General features: G+C 37.4%; 1 protein-coding gene across 1 annotated transcript in view; it reads right to left on the bottom strand.

Annotated features, from left to right (window-relative positions):
- LOC144329451 (putative ankyrin repeat domain-containing protein 20A2) overlaps window positions 1-19,352 on the bottom strand; it is an 82,770-nt gene that overhangs the window by 32,659 nt on the left and 30,759 nt on the right. The window contains exons 9-10 of the mRNA XM_077949111.1: window positions 11,323-11,407; window positions 8,800-8,828 (exon numbers count right to left, since the gene is read on the bottom strand). Of these exons, the coding sequence (XP_077805237.1) occupies window positions 8,800-8,828; window positions 11,323-11,407 (114 nt within the window). The remainder of the gene's footprint in view (window positions 1-8,799; window positions 8,829-11,322; window positions 11,408-19,352) is intronic.

Below are 19,352 nucleotides of genomic sequence, written 5' to 3'. Positions count from 1 at the left end.
AAGCTAGAAAGATCCACTGTCTCTTTTCCTTGATCTATCTCTCCTTAAAAGACTAATCTGCTTCACTTCAAAATGGCAGTCTTGATTCCTCAGCATGGAACCCACTGAGGAAGGTCCTATTGCTGTCTTTTGCCCTAAATCAGTATAGGGAATCCCCTGCAATATTTGAAATGTATGAAAGCTAAATATACAAAAGTCAAATAACAAAAGTGTATGTTCTTATTGAGAATACTTTTCCCAGAAAGATGAAAACATTAACAATTATAAAATCCCATTATTTTCACTCTATAGGTACTACCTTATTCAGGTCCACATAAGCTAACAAGCCCTTAAAAATTTTCATAGATACTCAGACGTCCAAGGAGCGAGACTGCAGGAGAAACAGAGTCCTGGTAGTTGTACCTCTATTTCCCTAAGTATTATCTAAATATCTTTCTTCCTATGGGCTCCCACTTCCAGATTCCACTACTGCAGGGCTCCACAGAAGTCTCCAATGTTCAACTCTTCAGTCTATGAAAGCACAGATTCCAGAAAGGATGGCCTCAAATGACCAGGAGTAGGAGATCTCTATATTCCTGCTCCTAAAAAACAAACTAACTGGAGTCTCCATCACCTTCCTCCAGCACAGACACACTGCCAACTATCCAGCTGAACTCCATGACTGATTTGCCAGACAATCATGCCCCTGACCAGCCTACATGGACATGGGAAGGACATCAGTGAATTGGGAACAGAGGCGGAGGTGAGGAGGCACCTATCCTGTAGCACAGATCTATGTAGTTCAGCAGTCTCCAGCCTCTTAGTACTCCAGGGTCTCTAAGCTACCCCTCTGTAAGTCAGGATGGAAGCAGATGATACCACATTTCTATCTGCTGTAGACACTCCTCCTAGTGTCTCAAAATGTTTTAGCATGTTTCAGGAAAAAACCTTCAAGTTTCACAGTCCTTGATTAAAAAAAAAAAAAAAAAAAAAAAAAGCAGCAAGATTGATAGAGCTCCCTTAAACCTTCCATTTTAATGTGCCTTTATAGATAATTTCGAACATCTTGTGTCTTTCATCTTTATAATTTATTTTTACCAAACTTGTCATAAAAACCAATGTTTTGAGCTCTTATTGAAGAGTCTGTAATCCCGTGTTGTTTCTCTTCAAACGTGGCTTTCCCCTGCTCATTCCATTATTATCTACTTCCGTTGGGTTCACCATCTAATTCCATTCCCATTCTATCCACTGTGTGCACCAGTCTCACTCCCATTTGTATTATTAAAACACACGCCAATAGGATAGAAAAAGAAGGAAGACTACTGGGCTTTAAATGAGTTCAAATCTCATTTCTGCCAATTCCTATGTCTAAAAAAAGAGGCTACTAATCCCTTTGAGACTCACATTATCTATCTAGAGAATCACTTGATCAAATATTCAACACAGGTAAAAAAAACCTAGAAATTATTTTAATTCATTCTAAGATTCCTTAACATTCTGTAATTCTATGTCCTCTTGATTCCGTCTATAGGAAAACTGGGAATACATAACCAGCAGAATTTGAAAAAATATAATAGAACAAAAGAAACACAAAGAAAAGCAGAGAAGGAAGTTTTAAAAATCAAGAGAAGATTATAGAAAAGTGGAAAAAGAAACAAGACTAAAAAAAGTATTATGGAAGTCAACAGAAATCCTTGCCCAAATGGAAACCCAAACTGGGAAGTCAAATCATTTCTCTCTAAGACTTGCCTAAACGTACTTTTGTAAAACTTCCAGTGCTATGGCCAAAGCTAAGTATGATCTGCCCTAAAGACTTTGAAGGTAAAAATAAGATACTGGTTACCAGTGAAATTGTCAAATTCGTTAGGACAAATTCTTGGACTAACCACATTCTAACAATAACCTTCAATGAGAGTTTAAGGTATTTAAACTCTCATTAATTTAGGCATTAATTAAATTAATAAATCTGATTAATCTGACTCAGACCTATATCTTGATCCAATGGCTGCACAGATGTCTATGAATCTATGCTCAGGAGCAAAAGAAGGGATTTTGAAGGCAGGCAGGTTGACGGTCAAGTTGTGGGCCAGCTACTTTGTTAACTATGGGATCATGAGGCAATGAATCCACTGCACTAATCCATAGTTGTTTATTGAATAAATAGTAGGTTATAGGAACACAGATGATGTGATGGCTTTATGAGATGATAAATGCACAGAACATAGTAGGATGTCTAGCCCAGAGTACAACGCTCAACAGATATTAGTTTCTTCCATCTCTATTTCCTTAGTTAACATAAATGTTTACATCTATTAAATCCTACCTGACTGCAGATTCATCAGAACTTCCAACATCTATTAAAGAAAAAGGAAAAATGCATTTTAAATCAATAATAAATGTACAGAATATTAAAAGGATAAGAGTGCACAACAACGCATGCCTGTACTCTAAACCATGTGGGAGGATGAGGCAGGAGGATCACTTGAGGAACCCAGAGTTTTGAGACCAGCTAGGGAAACATAGTAAGACTCTACCTTCAGGAAAAAATGTGCACACTTATGTGTATGCTTTAGATGCTGTTTTTGTTGTTGTTGTTTTTGTTTTGGTTTCATTTTTTTTTTAAAGCATAAGACTGATGCTTTGTTACAAAGCATTCCTTTGGGAGCATGCCTGGGACCTTATTAGAATTAACATTAATTATACCTATTGGTAGGTAATTAATGCAGTAAGATTTCTTCCCTTTGTGTTTATTAGATGCAAAGAAGAATAAATTTATAAAATTTGGTATCTACATGTAACCTGCAGTATACAAGTCATCCCAGCCACACCCTATGAGAGGGAGTAAAAATGGTATTGTTAGCAGAACAGGTGTGATGAGTCAACAGTGTCAAGGAGCATGATTTCTAGACCAAAATATGAGAGGCCGTTAAAACAGAGTATTCAGTAGTACCCGTTATCCACTATATGAGAGGAAAGACATACTTGACAGGGTTTTCTCTGCCTTCACGCCACAGCAACAGTCATCTACAAAGAAAGCTTCTGTGACAAAGAGTGTGGAGAGATTTTCCCCCAACAAGGAAAAATCATTCCTGCTGATGACACCATTCAATTCTCACACTTTATCTGCAGACACAATCAGATTTAATTTAATTTATAAATGAAACTTTATTATCCATATGTATGTATAGGAAAAACCAGTTTGTGATTCAGTACTATTCGCGGTTCCATGCATCTACTGGGGGTCTTGGAATGTATCTCCCACAGTTAAGGGGGAACTACTGCACTTATTTTGTTATAACACAACACAGCCTCTCTAGCTCTTCAGTTCAAACTGTTCAGTTTAGGATAAAACACCCTATATCACCAGAAGCCAGCAAAACACAGGAATCAGACCAGAAACAAGAATCTTTGCAAAGACCTTCCAGCCACCAGTGGAGAAGAGCCGAAGAGAGATCGGTGTGTTACTCTGGCTAATTCTCTTCTGGGGAAGGTGCTGAGTGGTTTCCTTAGTTGTCGCTATTTGCTCTGCCTATGTATAACAAGACCCAAATTCACCTGCCATTTTACCTCCCACAGAAAGAACCACTGGAAACATCACTCCTTTAAGAGCTTATCCACATTCGAGAGAACTTTAAGAAGCACTCGGGAGGTGTGGCAGGCTGCTGGGCAGTATTATCTGATGTGAAATATATATAGAAAGAAAACTATCAATGCCTTTTTACTACCAGAATATTCCAATGCTTCCCTTCTCCCAAGTAGGAGAAAAAAATTCTTTTTCACCTCACATCAAGCAAAACTCCCTTACCATCCCTCATGACAGAATCTAGTTGTAGATGAGCCATGTCATCATACTACAGGCTGTTGTCAACCTCATCCCTCAAAGGAAGAGGATCAGTGAGGAACACATGTATTTACCTATAGCTTTCACTGCCTGGTCTTAACTCCAACCGAAGGTAAGTATGACAGACTTAGTGATTCGTGATTCCACTTTTATAAAGTCCAACCCCTTGCGCTTGTCCCCTTCCATTGCTAGAGAGTCTAGCTGGACCCACATCATAGAGCAAGATACTCCAGTTTGTGCTGTGTGGCATGGCATGGTGTCCTTTCCCTCAACCCTTTCTATTATGTTCCAAACATCTATACAAATCATGTTTTCTGAGTATGTAAAGCACATCTCATCAGCATATATCATTCTTTACAGTGATAAAGAAGCAAAAGGAAAACAAAAAGGACAAGGAACATCTTAAATGACTACGTTCAATTACCAAGGATCTTTAATTTTTTAACTATTCAAAAACATATCCACTGTACTCTTCTGAAAATAATAAAAATATGAAGACAGACTAAAGATCATTGGTTGCCAGGAGTTGCTAGGGAGAAAGTGATAGATGAACAGGCATAGGACAGAGAATTTTTAGGGTAGTGAAACTGTTCTGTCGATAATATTACAGTAATAGATAGATGTCATATCATTATACAGTTGTCCAGGTTCACAGAATGTACAGCATCAAGAGTGAAGCCTGATGTAAATATGAACTTTGAGTGATTAGAATGTATTATAATGTGTCAATGTAAGTTCATCAGTGATAACAAATGTACCACTCTGGTGGAAAATACTAATCATGGGGGAGGCTATGCATGTGGGAGGCACGGAATATATGAGAAATCTCTGTACCTTCCTCTCAATTTTGCTGTGAACCTAAAACTGCTCTATGAAATAAAGTTACTGATTTTAAAAAGATATTCACAACTGGGCTCAGTGGCTCATGCCTGTAATCTCAGCACTTTGGGAGGCAAAGGTGGGGGGATCACATGAGGTCATGAGTTCAAGACCAGCCTGAGGAAATGAGTTCAAGACCAGTCTGGCAAATATGGAAAAACCTCTTTTCTACTAAAAATACAAAAGTTAGCTGGGCATGATGGCGGGCACCTCTAATTTCAGCTACTCAGGAGGCTGAGGCAGGAGAATCGTTTGAGCCTAGAAGGGTTTCCACCATTCCCTAAGGAGAGTGGCTCACTGTGTCTAAAGTGTTTATAGAAACAGTGTGGTTACTCTGAACACCTGCTTTACTTCTAGGAGTCTGGAATTGGGGTACATGTCAGGGAGAGTAACCTCCATAGAAACATTTGGGTACTTAGTCTCTAATGAGACTCTGGTACTGCTAGATATCACTGCACAAATGTTGTCAAAATGTGAGCCTGGGAGAATTAAGCAGATCCTGGGAACTCCACAGGAGAGAACTCCTGGAAGCTTGTGCCTGGTTTCCTCCAGACTTGACACGTGCACATTTTTCCTCTACTAATTCTGCTTGTCCCCTTTCTTGTAATCAAGTAAAGATCTGAGTATGACTATTTGCTGAGTCCTGTGAGTCTTTCTAGTGAACCACCAAACCTGGGGGTGCTCTTGGGGAACCTTGACACAAATGCATTGTGTAAGATTTTTATGAAGTTGATATGATATATATAACTGTAATCAGGTGGTTATTTCACAGAATAGCTTTCCCTAATCTGTTTTTCTTTTCTTTTTTTCCTTTGATATTTGACTTGGAGAGCCTTATATTTCTATATCTATCCAATCGAATAAAGCCATAAAAGGAATAAATGAAATGATAATGTCAGAAAATAATGTGAAATAAGCATCAACCCTATTTTAACATATAAAAAATAGAGAATCTAGGTGATTGACAATATGTTCTACAATATGAATGTTTCTAGAAAAAAAGGAAATGGTGGTCAATTTTCTGCAACGCAAGTGGGCTTAAATCCATTTTATGATAATTGTGCAGGCCAGGTGCAGTGGCTCACACTTGTAAATCCCTGCATTTTGGGAGGCTGAGGCAGGAGGTTCACTTGAGCCCAGAAGTTGCAGACCCACCTGGGCAATAGAGTGAGACCTCATCTATTAAACAAACAATCAAACAAACAAACAACAACAACAAAAAACCTTAAAAAGAGAATTATCCAAGTGTGATGGTGCATGCCTGTAGTCCCAGCTACTTGGGAGGCTAAGGTAAAAGGTGAAAGGATCACTTAAGGCCAAGAAGCAGAAGTTGCAGTGAGCCAACATGGTACCACTGTACTCCAGTATCGGCAACAGAGGGAGACCGTGTATCAAAAATAAATAAATAAATAAATAATTGTGTATCAGGCCAGATATAACCACACAAAACTGTAGTCCCAGCTACTCAGGAGGATGAGGTAGGAGGACTGCTTGAGCCCAGGAGTTCAAGGCTACAGTGAGCTATGAATGCACCAATGAATAGACACCGTATTCTAGCCAAGGCAACATAGAGAGACCCCATCTCCTATAATAATAATAATTGATTAATTGTGCATCATTCAAGTAAATTCTATAACTGGAGAAAAACATAGTACTATTGAGAATGTACTATAATAGTCTACTACTGATCATAGAGTTCCTCTTTACTTGCTTCTAATCTTTTTCTGTGTTTCTCCTAAAACCGAAAACATGAATCATCCATTAAAAGCAGTTCATCACAAAACAAGTCAAAAAGTTCGAATTGCATCCAAACTGTAGGATGTGTTATCCACCGCTTCCTGTGAACAGTTTCTTGAGGGAGAAGAAAATATTTGAATAACTAAGTTTGTGCATGAACACATTAATGTCAAATACCCATGACATTATAGTGTGTTTCTGTGTACTAGAGTCAAAATGTTCAAAAAAACAATTTAATGAATATACATTAAATTAAAAACTGCCTTCATTAAACTGAGATGATCTTCCCTCAATGCATGAATACCTTCAGAATTCACATGTGAAGCCTTAAATATAGACCAAAGATTTGTATAAAATATAATAGCCTTAAAAATCTTATTTGTAGCTGGCACAATGGTTCCCGCCTGCAATCCCAGCACATTGGAAAGCTGAGGTGGGCAGATCACCTGAGGTCAGGAGTTCTAGAGCAGCCTGGCCAACATGGTGAAACCCCATCTGTACCAAAAATAGAAACATTAGCAGTATGTGGTAGCATATGCATGTAGTATCAGCTACTCGAGGGGCTGAAGCAGGAGAATTGCTTGAACCCAAGAGGTAGAGGTTGTAATGAGTCAAGACTGAACCACAGCACTCCAGCCTGGGTGATAGAGCAAGACTCTGTCTCAAAAACACAAACAAACAAACAGAAAAACTAATTGTTCCCATACAAAAATAAGTCTATGTTCACACTAGATCTGAAGAGTACACAACACCATGAGATAGGACAGAAATACATTTAAAAAGTTAAATTCCTGGTTCTGTATAAATAAAACTGTTGAATTTAGCTTTTAAGACAAGTCAAGGAAAAGAGCAAAAAAATGCAAAATTGAAACTTGAGAGGTCATCTGACCATCAAGGGCTCATGACCACTGAACTTTCACAAACTACATATATTGTTCAAAACATTAGTTCTGAATTTTGATCTGAGTATCCCTGGAGTTTCAGGTTCATTCAAGGATGTCCAAGAGGTCAAATAAGACAATGCTGTTTGCTATTTTCAGTTTTCTTTTCTGAAAACAGCACAGCAAACTTCTTCAGAGAAATGAATTGTCCTAACTTCATAGGCTAAAGCCTCATGAGTCATAGTTCTAAGAGCATTTATAAAATATGGTGGTGCATGCTTGTATTCTGAACTTTTCAGCTTTAAACTTTCATATGGAAAACATTAATAGACACAAACTGATTTTTAAAAGCCCTTTTAATCTGACATTAGTTTTATTTTTCTTTCTTTCTTTCTTCATTTATCAGCAACCGGAGAGTCTAACTGAATGTGGTAAAGTGGTGGTACAAGGGAGTACAATGAAAAGTGTAAAATAAATTAAAGTAGGGATAATCACATCAATGTGGATTCCTCTGGAAAATATAATACAAAATACACCAAAGAAAGTGGCAGAGAGGTATGTAAAGTGTAGAACCACTCATATACCATTTTAGGACACAAATAAAACATTCTGCATATTACTTCTGAGCATCACAATACAGTCAAAGATTTCAAAAGGGCATTGAAATGAAAAACAACCAATTTACGATGTTGGTAGCCTCTAAGCAATCATGTTTTAAAAACCTAACACCAAAAAGTCTCAAAATAACCCTTCTAAAAGACTGTCTACCAGTTATAAATGAATCATTACTTTCCTACTTTTTAATAATCAAAGATGCCACAAACTCACACATACACACACCTGTGCATACACCTACATGCACAGTCTGCTCACTGAAACATCTGATTGGCTTCAGATCATCAGAGAATTTAACACTAGCAGAAAGCCTCTAAAGTTAACACAGAAACTGACACGTTAATAAGTAAAGCTTTCCTTTAGGTAAACATCAGAACTCCAACTAGCACATAACTCACTGGAAATATCTTAGAGTCTCAAAATTCACTGCTTTGAATCCCTGACAAGTACAAAAATTTTATATTGAAAACTTTATGCTATACAAAATATTAAAAGAGAAACATCTGAGTCAAAGTTTACATTTTAAAAATATTTTTATGGCTTCTAAATTTGTTTTTATTCAAATATGAATACCAACAATAACATTTATGTCAATGCCTTCCATTCAATTTTGAACAAATAGAATTAGAAGTAAGAATAATGTGAGTACATCCAATCATTTAATGTACTTTATTCCAGCATTCCATTTGTATTGATAACATACCTGCTCTCAAAGTCTGTACTTTCTTTCTTTGTACTGCCCCTTTCACAGCAGGATCTTCCATTTTAGTGCTACGCTGAATGGGTTTTAAAAGAAAATGATTCATAAATCATATATATTTTATACAATATGGAGTTAGTGCTTCAAAAATATGCATAATTAATTACCTTCAAGGAAGGATGTCGTGCAGGAGGCCCTACAAAGCAAAGGGGATATGTCATCAATTATATGTCAGTATGACAGGGCCAACCAAACATTCAGGCAGTGTTACTATCAAGCTGAGTTCTCATGCCTGACTATAAAAATAATTACTTAAGGTTTTGAGGGTAATTCTTGGCTTCTTCTTTTCCTTGCCTAGGACAGCAACATGACAGAAATATAATGAGGAAAATAGGAATATAGGATTCCTAAAACTCAGTTTACATTTCAATAGTGACATTATGTTTCAAATGCCTGTACCTAAAACAGAAAAGCATGGATATCACTGTAAACACGTGGGCTGATGAGGAGAAAAGAGACCATTAAACAGATGAGGCAATCAAACCTGAGGGTATCAATGTCAAGGCTGAGGGTAAAGGTACAGAGTATTTTCACTCAACACATCAGAGGCATTGCTGCCAGCACACCACAGATAAATTCCCCATGTCCTGTCACTGAGGAAATACACAGTTGAGATGACAGTTCAGGTGAATGTGTAATTCACCTCTCATCAAAGACAGTGTTCTAAATTGATCAGCTGCTATACACACTTATGAAATCACAGCTAAATAAAATATTCATTTTTCCCATGACCACATGGGCTACTGCAGCACCTACATTTCTCCTATCCCCTTGTTTGGCCTTAAATTAGAGATCCTTGATCCACTCAAATAAGGCGGTCCATAAAACACATCAAGTAAACCATGTAGAATCAGTTTCCAATATCAAAATATTTATCAAAAAAGAAAACACTGAAATACCACAGACTTGCTGGATATGAATACACTTTTATTTTGCAAAATCAGTGCAGTATTTATTGAAAATGAGAAATTTGGTATTCACAGAATGAATTTTATAATATGATTTCATCTAAAATTAACTAAGTTCGGTATATTATATTACACTGTAAAGGACATTTATGAAACAGCTATCATATCAAATAACTGGCTGTCTCAAAAAAAATTAGCCAAAGCATCTATATGCAATTTAATCACATCTTACTCACTCATGTCAGTGAAACTTCTCTCTCTGAGGCCTGACAGTTATGAAATGAAATGAGCTGCTGCAGTTTACCCCAAGTCTAGCACTCCCTCCTGCCTCCAGTACTCTCCACAGCAATAACCTCTCTTGTGAGACTGGCCATACGCCAAGGCAACTGGAAGTGACTCATCTCAAGTTTACTTGGCTTTAACTCCCAAGAACACAGCAAATGTCTTTCTTTCCTCCCTCCTTGTCCTTTCACAATCCCTATTCCTTTGAAAAAGTGATTTTTAGATCTGTCATCCTGATGCTTCCCTTCCTAGCTGCTTTTTATGGATCATTGTGACCACTGTTGTCATCTGTGTTCAGGAGTAGTATACACCTGTAATCTATCTTTTCATTTCATTCTCCTTTCCCTGTGGCTAGAATCATGCTCAGAAATAAAGGAAATTAATGCTTTCCCTGGATTCTGTTATTTTTAAAATTACTATCCAATGGTTCTTTTTCCAGATTTCTCTGAAAGAAGGCTATTCCCTTGTTAATCAGGGCTGTGTCCAAGGACCAGCACCAACATCACCTGAGTACTCATGAGAAATACAGAATCCCATACCTGCTGAATCAGAATGTGCACTTTCCAGAAGCTCCTCAACTAATTCATGACAATTTGAATGCCCTTTTCTACACAGATGTGCTTGCATATTGGTTTATCCTAATTGCCCTGTTTAGCCTACTGTCAATTTCTTCCCTACTATGTCCCTGAATTTAATACTACATTATAAGCCATAATGTTTCTAATGAACTTTTAATCAGGCAATGCCACCTCTACTTAATTTCTTCTCATTAAATCACCCAACACTGTTCTTTTCAACGATGTTAATTTGGCCTATATGATACTATCCCATGAATTTACACCATTTCCTATAAAACTAAATTATAGCCATACATGGCTGACCATTTACGGTGATATCATCTATGGTAGATAAAACACAGGTCTGTGTGGTAAAGTACCTCAATCCTTAATGCCTCCCCAGTAGTGAGGATGACAGCAAGAGTAGGAAAATGTTACTCTAATTCGCTGACACATTTTTGTACTGGAAGCTCACTTTATCTTCTTTCCTATTTCTAACACCCTGTTCTTCCTTCCTCTACAGAGCAATTTGACTTTACTACCCTCCATTACATACACCTTCATATGTTTTTTTATGTATTACATGTACACTCTGCCATCTTCATTCTTTCTTTCTCTTTATTCATTTCCTCTTCCCTCTCTCCTGAGTTGCCTCAGGTCTTAAAGTATCTTAAAATGGAACTCACACTCAGCTCCTTTAGTGGTGCTCCCAATAGAATCAACTGCTGATCCTTGGTTAGACACACAAGTTTTCACCATTTGACTTCTCGTTTACTTATTATAGTTAATAGGACATTTTCTTTAGCTGGTAGACTGTATTAGTGCTCATGTTTTAAAAGAAACATTCCATCAAATAACTTTTTAAATAAAATACACTTCTCACCTTCTCCTTTCCCATTGACTATTCTGTTGCCTTTTTCGTGGGAAGGTCCAGGTAAAGGCTGTGACAATTTCTTGGGGACACACTGCTAAGGAAATATCAAGAAATAGTTTCCATTTACAAAATTATAATGAGTTGCATCAAGAGTTTCTTATCATTCTCTTTTTATGAAACTGAATCTCATTCTGTCAACCCAGGGCTAGAATAGAGTGGCATGATTATGGCTCACTGTGGTCTCAACCTCCCAACCTCAGGCAATATTCACACCTCAACTTCCTGAGAGCTGGAACTACAGGTACATACCATCATGCCAGACTAATGTATTTATTGGTAGTTTTGTAGAGACAAGGCCTCATTATACTGCCCAGGCTGGTCTCAACCTCCTAGGCTCAAGTAAACCTTCCACTTCTGCCTCCCAAACTGTTGAGATAACCAGTGTGCACCAGTACACAGAGCCCTAATCAATTCCTTTAAATAAACCTCAATGTTGCCCAGGCATGGTGGCTCACACCTTTAATCCCAGCCCTTTGCAAGGCCAAGGTGGGTGGATTGCTTGAGTTCAGGAGTTTGAGACCAGCCTGGGCAACAAAATGAGAACACATGTGTACACAAAAGTACAAAAAGGAGTCAGGCATGATGGTCTGTGCCTGTATCCCAGCTGCTCAGGAGGCTGATGTGGGAGGATCACTTGAGCCTGAGAGGTGGAGACTGTCGTGAGCCAAGATCATGCCACTATACTCCAGCCTGGGGAACAGAGCAAGACCCTGACTCCTCCAAAATTTTGTATTTAAAATGTGAGAGTAAAGAGAGATACAAATGAAAAACAAGCCTAATTGGTCAATGAAATATGAGCTTAAGTGAAGAAAGAAAAGAAACAACATGAAGTGCAATAAAGTACATGGAGAAATAAATCTGTAAGAGAGCCTTTTGTTCTTTCATATCCCTAATAATACTAATTAATATTTATGCTTCAATTAGTGTTTTGTAAGTACTTCTGTGATAGAGTTCATTACTCTAAAACTTTCAATTAGCTAAATATGGTCATCTACCACTACCTGAAAGAACATTATTATAACAGAGAGAAACCTGGAACTTTCCATCAACTTTCCACCCAGAAAAAGAATTTGTCACCAGAACTCTAAAGGGTAATGTATAGCTTAAAATGGTATATTTAATAGAACATGAATTGGGGCTAATAAAACATTTAAGAAATCTTAATCTAAAATTACAATGTTAAGATTCCAGTTGAATGATACTAGAAAATATATTGTAACCCTCTTTGCTACTGATGACCTATTTCTAATTTATTTCCTTGTTATTTATGGCATAATTCCTCAACATAACACATCAAAAATTGTATAACTTTAAATATTAACAATAACACAAATGTAAGCAATATTTTAAATACAATATTCAATTATTAGATACATTAGGAATATTACTTATAACATTCTATTATTTAAAAATTCACTTGTCTCTTTATTCAGACTAAACAAATATTGAGGCTAAACATCTCAATCCGTAACGTCAGCACTATGAGAGGAGGAGGCGGGCAGAACACTTGAGCCCAATGGTTAAAGACCAGCCTGGGCAACAAGGCAAAACCCTGTCTCTTGAAAACTCAGCCAAGCATGGTGACACAGGTCTATCGTGACATAGGTCTATAATTTCAACTACTTGGATGTCTGAGGTGTGAGGATCACCTGAGCCCAGGAAAGAGAGATCGAAGTGAGCCAAGATCTCACCAGTGCCCTCCAGCCTGGGGGCCAGAGTGAAACCCCATCTAAAAAAACAATAATTAAAATGCTTCTTACATAGAAGACTGTATTTTAGGCCCTCCAGGATACACACAAGTATGTTCATTGACGTCCAGTAGCTCATGGTATGCAGGAGCTTCCAATGATTATTTATAAGGACTTTGAGTGGTTATTTTATTTTATTTTATTTTATCTTACTTAATTTTATTTTTTTAAGATGCAGTCAAGCTCCGTCACCCAGGCTGGAGTGCAATGGTGTGATCTTGTTTCACTGCAACGTCCGCTTCCTGCGTTCAAGTGATTCTCCTGCCTCGGTCTCCTGAGCAGCTGGGAACACCGGCATGTGCCATCATGCCCAGCTAATTTTTCTGTGTGTTTTTATTTAGAGACAAGGTTTCACCATGTTGGCCAGACTGATCTTGAAGTCCCGACCTCAGGTGATCTACCCACCTCAGCCTCCCAAAGTGCTGAGATTGCAGGCATGAGCCACTGAACGCAGCCAAGTAAATATTTTTTAAAAACTATGATGATAAAATTATGATGTTAAAGTCTTACTATATTGGTATTAAGAGTCTCTGCTTCTAGAACTGGTTATTTGCAGCAAAATACATGTTATTCAATTAGATGAAATTAGATGAAATGTTTTATATAAACTCTTCATGGAAACTCATAAAACAAAAAAATCCCTTTGTGATACAAAGCTTGAGAACATAAATTTAAATTTCTACATTACACAATTTATATTTTTAAATCAGATACAGTCTTGTTATGTTGCCCAGGCTGTTCTCAAACTCCTGGGCTCAAGCAATGTTCCTGCCTCAAACTCCCAAGCAGCAGAAACCACAGGTACACACCACCACACTCAGCAATTTTTCTACAATTTTTAATATTATTTTAGTCTCACTACAGAATCAATAATATAGGTAGAGAAACAATCTCTCGTAGAAACTATGTGATACCACAATAATAAGTTTCCAAGAAGAAAAAGCTCTATGCTATGTGCTGGACATTTTCACAACTAAAAGGTACCAGAGGGGCTCCATGATTACTGCAAATCATTTGATCACTGAAGATTTATAGAGGCATAAATAGTATGAAAGTCTGAAAGTCACAATCATATGATTTAAAAGTCAAAGTGTTACTATTTATTCAAATAAACCTTAACCAAATTTCATATTTCTTCTATTGGGGAAAGCATTTACTAATGCAACTTTCCTGTCACTATTATTTTCCAGTTCACAGCTCCTACCCGGTCACAGTACTTGTCTATTTTTGTTAGTTACCAAAGTTAAACAAATTTTTTGAATCAACTAGCCATATGTATGTTTTTCTCTGACCAACTTTCTATTATCACCGTGAAACAATGACAGGTAAACCACTGCTAAACTTGAAAGTAAATACTGTGCAAAACTAGATTCAGAGTGAGAAAATTAATTTTACAAGAGACCACTTTACCTTAGGAGCAACACTCAAGTCTTCGTCATCCGATGTAGGCAATGAATCCACACGCAGTTCATGGAAAATGCTTGAGACCAAAAACACACAATGAAAACGGGCAAGTTGATTTCTTCACAATTTTTATAACTGCCAGTTTATATCCAGCTTCCCTCTTAAACAAAAGACATAATCTGGGGAAAGGTCGGTGATCCATATATTAAATAATGATTCTTGATGCAATTAAAATATGGTCTCTGTTCTAAAAATAGATTTTAATTACCTATTTCTGCCTCCATCTGTCTAAATCTATAAAATATTCAATGAAAACTGACCTTGAGCTTTATAACAAATAGTGACAGTCAATATATTGGCAGAGCCTGACAGTAATTTACACGCACAAATTATCTGTCCTGAAGCTGAGCTTAAAATTCAATTAATGGATGACATAAATGTTGTTACCTAAACTGGAAGAAAACTGATGACTTAAAACAAGCTAGAAAGATCCACTGTCTCTTTTCCTTGACCTATCTCTCCTTAAAAGACTAATCTGCTTCACTTCAAAATGGCAGTCTTGATTCCTCAGCATGGAACCCACTGAGGAAGGTCCTATTGCTGTCCTTTGCCCTAAATCAGTATAGGGAATCCCCTGCAATATTTGAAATGTATGAAAGCTAAATATACAAAAGTCAAATAACAAAGGTGTATGTTCTTATTGAGAATATTTTTCCCAGAAAGATGAAAACATTAACAATTATAAAATCCCATTATTTTCACTCTATATGTACTATCTTATTCAGGTCCACATAAGCTAACAAGCCCTTAAAAATTTTCGTAGATACTCAGACGTCCAAGGAGAGAGACTGCAGGAGAAACAGAGTCCTGGTAGTTGTACCTCTATTTCCCTAAGTATTATCTAAATATCTTTCTTCCTATGGGCTCCCACTTCCAGATTCCACTACTGCAGGGCTCCACAGAAGTCTCCAATGTTCAACTCTTCAGTCTATGAAAGCACAGATTCCAGAAAGGATGGCCTCAAATGACCAGGAGTAGGAGATCTCTATATTCCTGCTCCTAAAAAACAAACTAACTGGAGTCTCCATCACCTTCCCCCATCACAGACATACTGCCAACTACCCAACTGAACTCCATGACTGATTTACCAGACAATCATGCTCCTGTCCAGCCTACATGGACATGGGAAGGACATCAGTGAATTGGGAACAGAGGCAGAGGTGAGGAGGCACCTGTCCTGTACCACAGATCTATGTAGTTCAGCAGTCTCCAGCCTCTTAGTACTCCAGGGTCTCTAAGCTACCCCGCTGTAAGTCAGAATGGAAGCAGATGATACCACATCTATCTGCTGTAGACACTCCTCCTAGTGTCTCAAAATGTTTTAGCATGTTTCAGGAAAAAACCTTCAAGTTTGACATGCCTTGATTAAAAAAAAAAAAAAAAAAGCAGCAAGATTGATAGAGCTCCCTTAAACCTTCTATTTTAATGTGCCTTTGTAGATAATTCCCAGCATCTTGTGTCTTTCATCTTTATAATTTATCTTTACCAAACTTGTCATGAAAACCAATGTTTTGAGCTCTTATTGAAGAGTCTATACTCCTATACAATCCAGTGTTGTTTCTCTTCAAACGTGGCTTTCCCCTGCTCATTCCATTACTATCTACTTCCGTTGGGTCCACCAGCTAATTTCATTCTCATTCTATCCACTGTGTGCACCAGACTCACTCCCATTTGTATTATTAAAACACATGCCAATAGGATAGAAAAAGAAGGAAGTGAACTGGGCTTTAAATGAGTTAAAATCTCATTTCTGCCAATTCCTATGTCTTAAAAAAAGTCTACTAATCTCTTTGAGACTCACATTATCTATCTAGAGAACCACTTGACCAAATATTCAACACAGGTAAAAAAAAAAAAACTAGAAATTATTTTAATTAATTCTAACATTCCTTAACATTCTGTAATTCTATGTCCTCTTGATTCCGTCTATAGGAAAACCGGGAATACATAACCAGCAGAATTTGAAAATATATAATAGAACAAAACAAACACAAAGAAAAGCAGAGAAGAAAGTTTTAAAAATCAAGACAAGATTATAGAAAAGTGGAAAAAGAAACAAGACTAAAAAAAGTATTCTGGAAGTAAACAGAAATACTTGCCCAAATGGAAACCCAAACTGAGAAGTCAAATCATTTCTCTCTAAGACTTGCCTAAACTTACTTTTGTAAAACTTCCAGTACTATGGCCAAAGCTAAGTAAGTTCTGCCCTAAAGACTTTGATGGTAAAAATAAGATACCTGTTACCAGGGAAATTGTCAAATTCATTAGGACAAATTCTTGGACTAACCACATTCTAACAATAACCTTCAATGAGAGTTTAAGGTATTTAAACTCTCATTAATTTAGGCATTAATTAAATTAATAAATCTGATTAAACTGATTCAGACCTATATCTTGATCCAATGACTGCACAGATGTCTATCAATCTATGCTGAGGAGCAAGAAAAGGGATTTGAAAGGCAGGCAGGTTGACGGTCAAGTTGTGGGCCAGCTACTTTGTTAACTATGGGATCATGAGGCAATGAATCCACTGCACTAATCCATAGTTGTTTATTGAATAAATAGTAGGTTATAGGAACACAGATGATGTGATGGCTTTATGAGATGATAAATGCACAGAACATAGTAGGATGTCTAGCCCAGAGTACAACGCTCAACAGATATTAGTTTCTTCCACCTCTATTTCCTTAGTTAACATATATGTTTACATCTATAAAATCCTACCTGACTGCAGATTCATCAGAACTTCCAACATCTATTAAAGAAAAAGGAAAAATGCATTTTAATTCAATAATAAATGTACAGAATATTAAAAGGATAAGAGTGCACAACAACGCACGCCTGTACTCTAAACTATGTGGGAGGATGAGGCAGGAGGATCACTTGAGGAACCCAGAGATTTGAGACCAGCTAGGGAAACATAGTAAGACTCTACCTTCAGGAAAAAATGTGCACACTTATGTGTATGCTTTAGATGCTGTTTTTGTTGTTGTTGTTTTTGTTTTGGTTTCGTTTTTTTTTTTAAAGCATAAGACTGATGCTTTGTTACAAAGCATTCCTTTGGGAGCATGCCTGGGAACTTATTAGAATTAACATTAATTATACCTATTGGTAGGTAATTAATGCAGTAAGATCTCTTCCCTTTGTACTTATTAGATGCAAAAAAGAATAAATTTATAAAATTTGGTATCTACATGTAACCTGCAGTATACAAGTCATCCCAGCCACACCTCATGAGAGGGAGTAAAAATGGTATTGTTAGCAGAACAGGTGTGATCAGTCAATAGCGTCAAAGAGCAGGATTTCTGAACCAAAATATGAGAGGCTGTTAAAACAGAGTATACAGTAGTACCCGTTATCCACTATATGAGAGGAAAGAAATACTTGACAGGGTTTTCTCTGCCCTCACGCCACAGCAACAGTCATCTACAAAGAAGGCTTCTGTGACAAAAACTGTGGAGAGGCTTTCCCCCAACAAGCAAAAATCATGCCTGCTGATGACACCATTCAATTCTCACACCTTATCTGCAGACACAATCAGGTTTAATTTATAAATGAAACTTTATTATCCATATGTATGTATAGCAAAAACCAGTTTGTGATTCAGTACTATTCGCGGTTCCATGCATCCACTGGGGGTCTTGGAATGTATCTCCCACAGTTAAGGGGGAACTACTGCACTTATTTTGTTATAACACAACACAGCCTCTCTAGCTCTTCAGTTCAAACTGTTCAGTTTAGGATAAAACACCCTATATCACCAGAAGCCAGCAAAACACAGGAATCAGACCAGAAACAGGAATCCTTGCAAAGACCTTCCAGCTACCAGTGGAGAAGAGCTGAAGAGAGATTGGTGTGTTACTCTGGCTAATACTGTTCTGGAGAAGGTGCTGGGTGGTTTCCTTAGTTGTAGCTATTTGTTCTGTCCTATGTATAACAAGGCCCAAATTCACCTGCCATTTTACCTCCCACAGAAAGAACCACTGGAAACATCACTCCTTTAAGAGCTTATCCACATTCAGAGAGAAGCTTAAGAAACACTGGGGAGGTGTGGCAGGCTGCTGGGCAGTATTATCTGATGTGAAAAATATATAGAAAGAAATCTATCAATGCCCTTTTACTACTAGAATATTCCAATGCTTCCCTTCTCCCAAGTAGGAGAAAAAAATTCTTTTTCACCTCACATCAAGCAAAACTCCCTTACCATCCCTCATGAGAGAATCTAGTTGTAGATGAGTCATGTCATCATAATGCAGGCTGTTGTCAACCTCATCCCTCAAAGGAACACATGTATTTACCTATAGCATTCACTGCCTGGTCTTAATTCCAACCGAAGGTAGGTATGACAGACTTAGTGATTCCACTTTTATAAAGTCCAACCCCTTGCGCTTGTCCCCTTCCATTGCTAGAGAGTCTATCTCTATCATAGAGCAAGATACTCCAGTTTGTGCCGTGTGGCACGGCATGGTGTCCTTTCCCTCAACCCTTTCTATTATGTCCCAAACATCTATACAAATCATGTTTTCTGAGTATGTAAAGCACATCTCATCAGCATATATCATTCTTTACACTGATAAAGAAGCAAAAGGAAAACACAAAGGACAAGGAACATCTTAAATGACTACGTTCAATTACCAAGGATCTTTAATTTTTTAACTATTCAAAAACATATCCACTGTACTCTTCTGAAAATAATAAAACTATGAAGATAGAGTAAAGATCAATGGTTGCCAGGAGTTGCTAGGGAGAAAGTGAGAGATGAACAAG

This window comes from Macaca mulatta, chromosome 10 (genome assembly GCF_049350105.2).
Source record: "Macaca mulatta isolate MMU2019108-1 chromosome 10, T2T-MMU8v2.0, whole genome shotgun sequence".
NCBI lineage: Eukaryota > Metazoa > Chordata > Mammalia > Primates > Cercopithecidae > Macaca > Macaca mulatta.
Note: the sequence above shows the minus strand (reverse complement) of the source record. Positions and strands in the feature narration are given on the sequence as shown.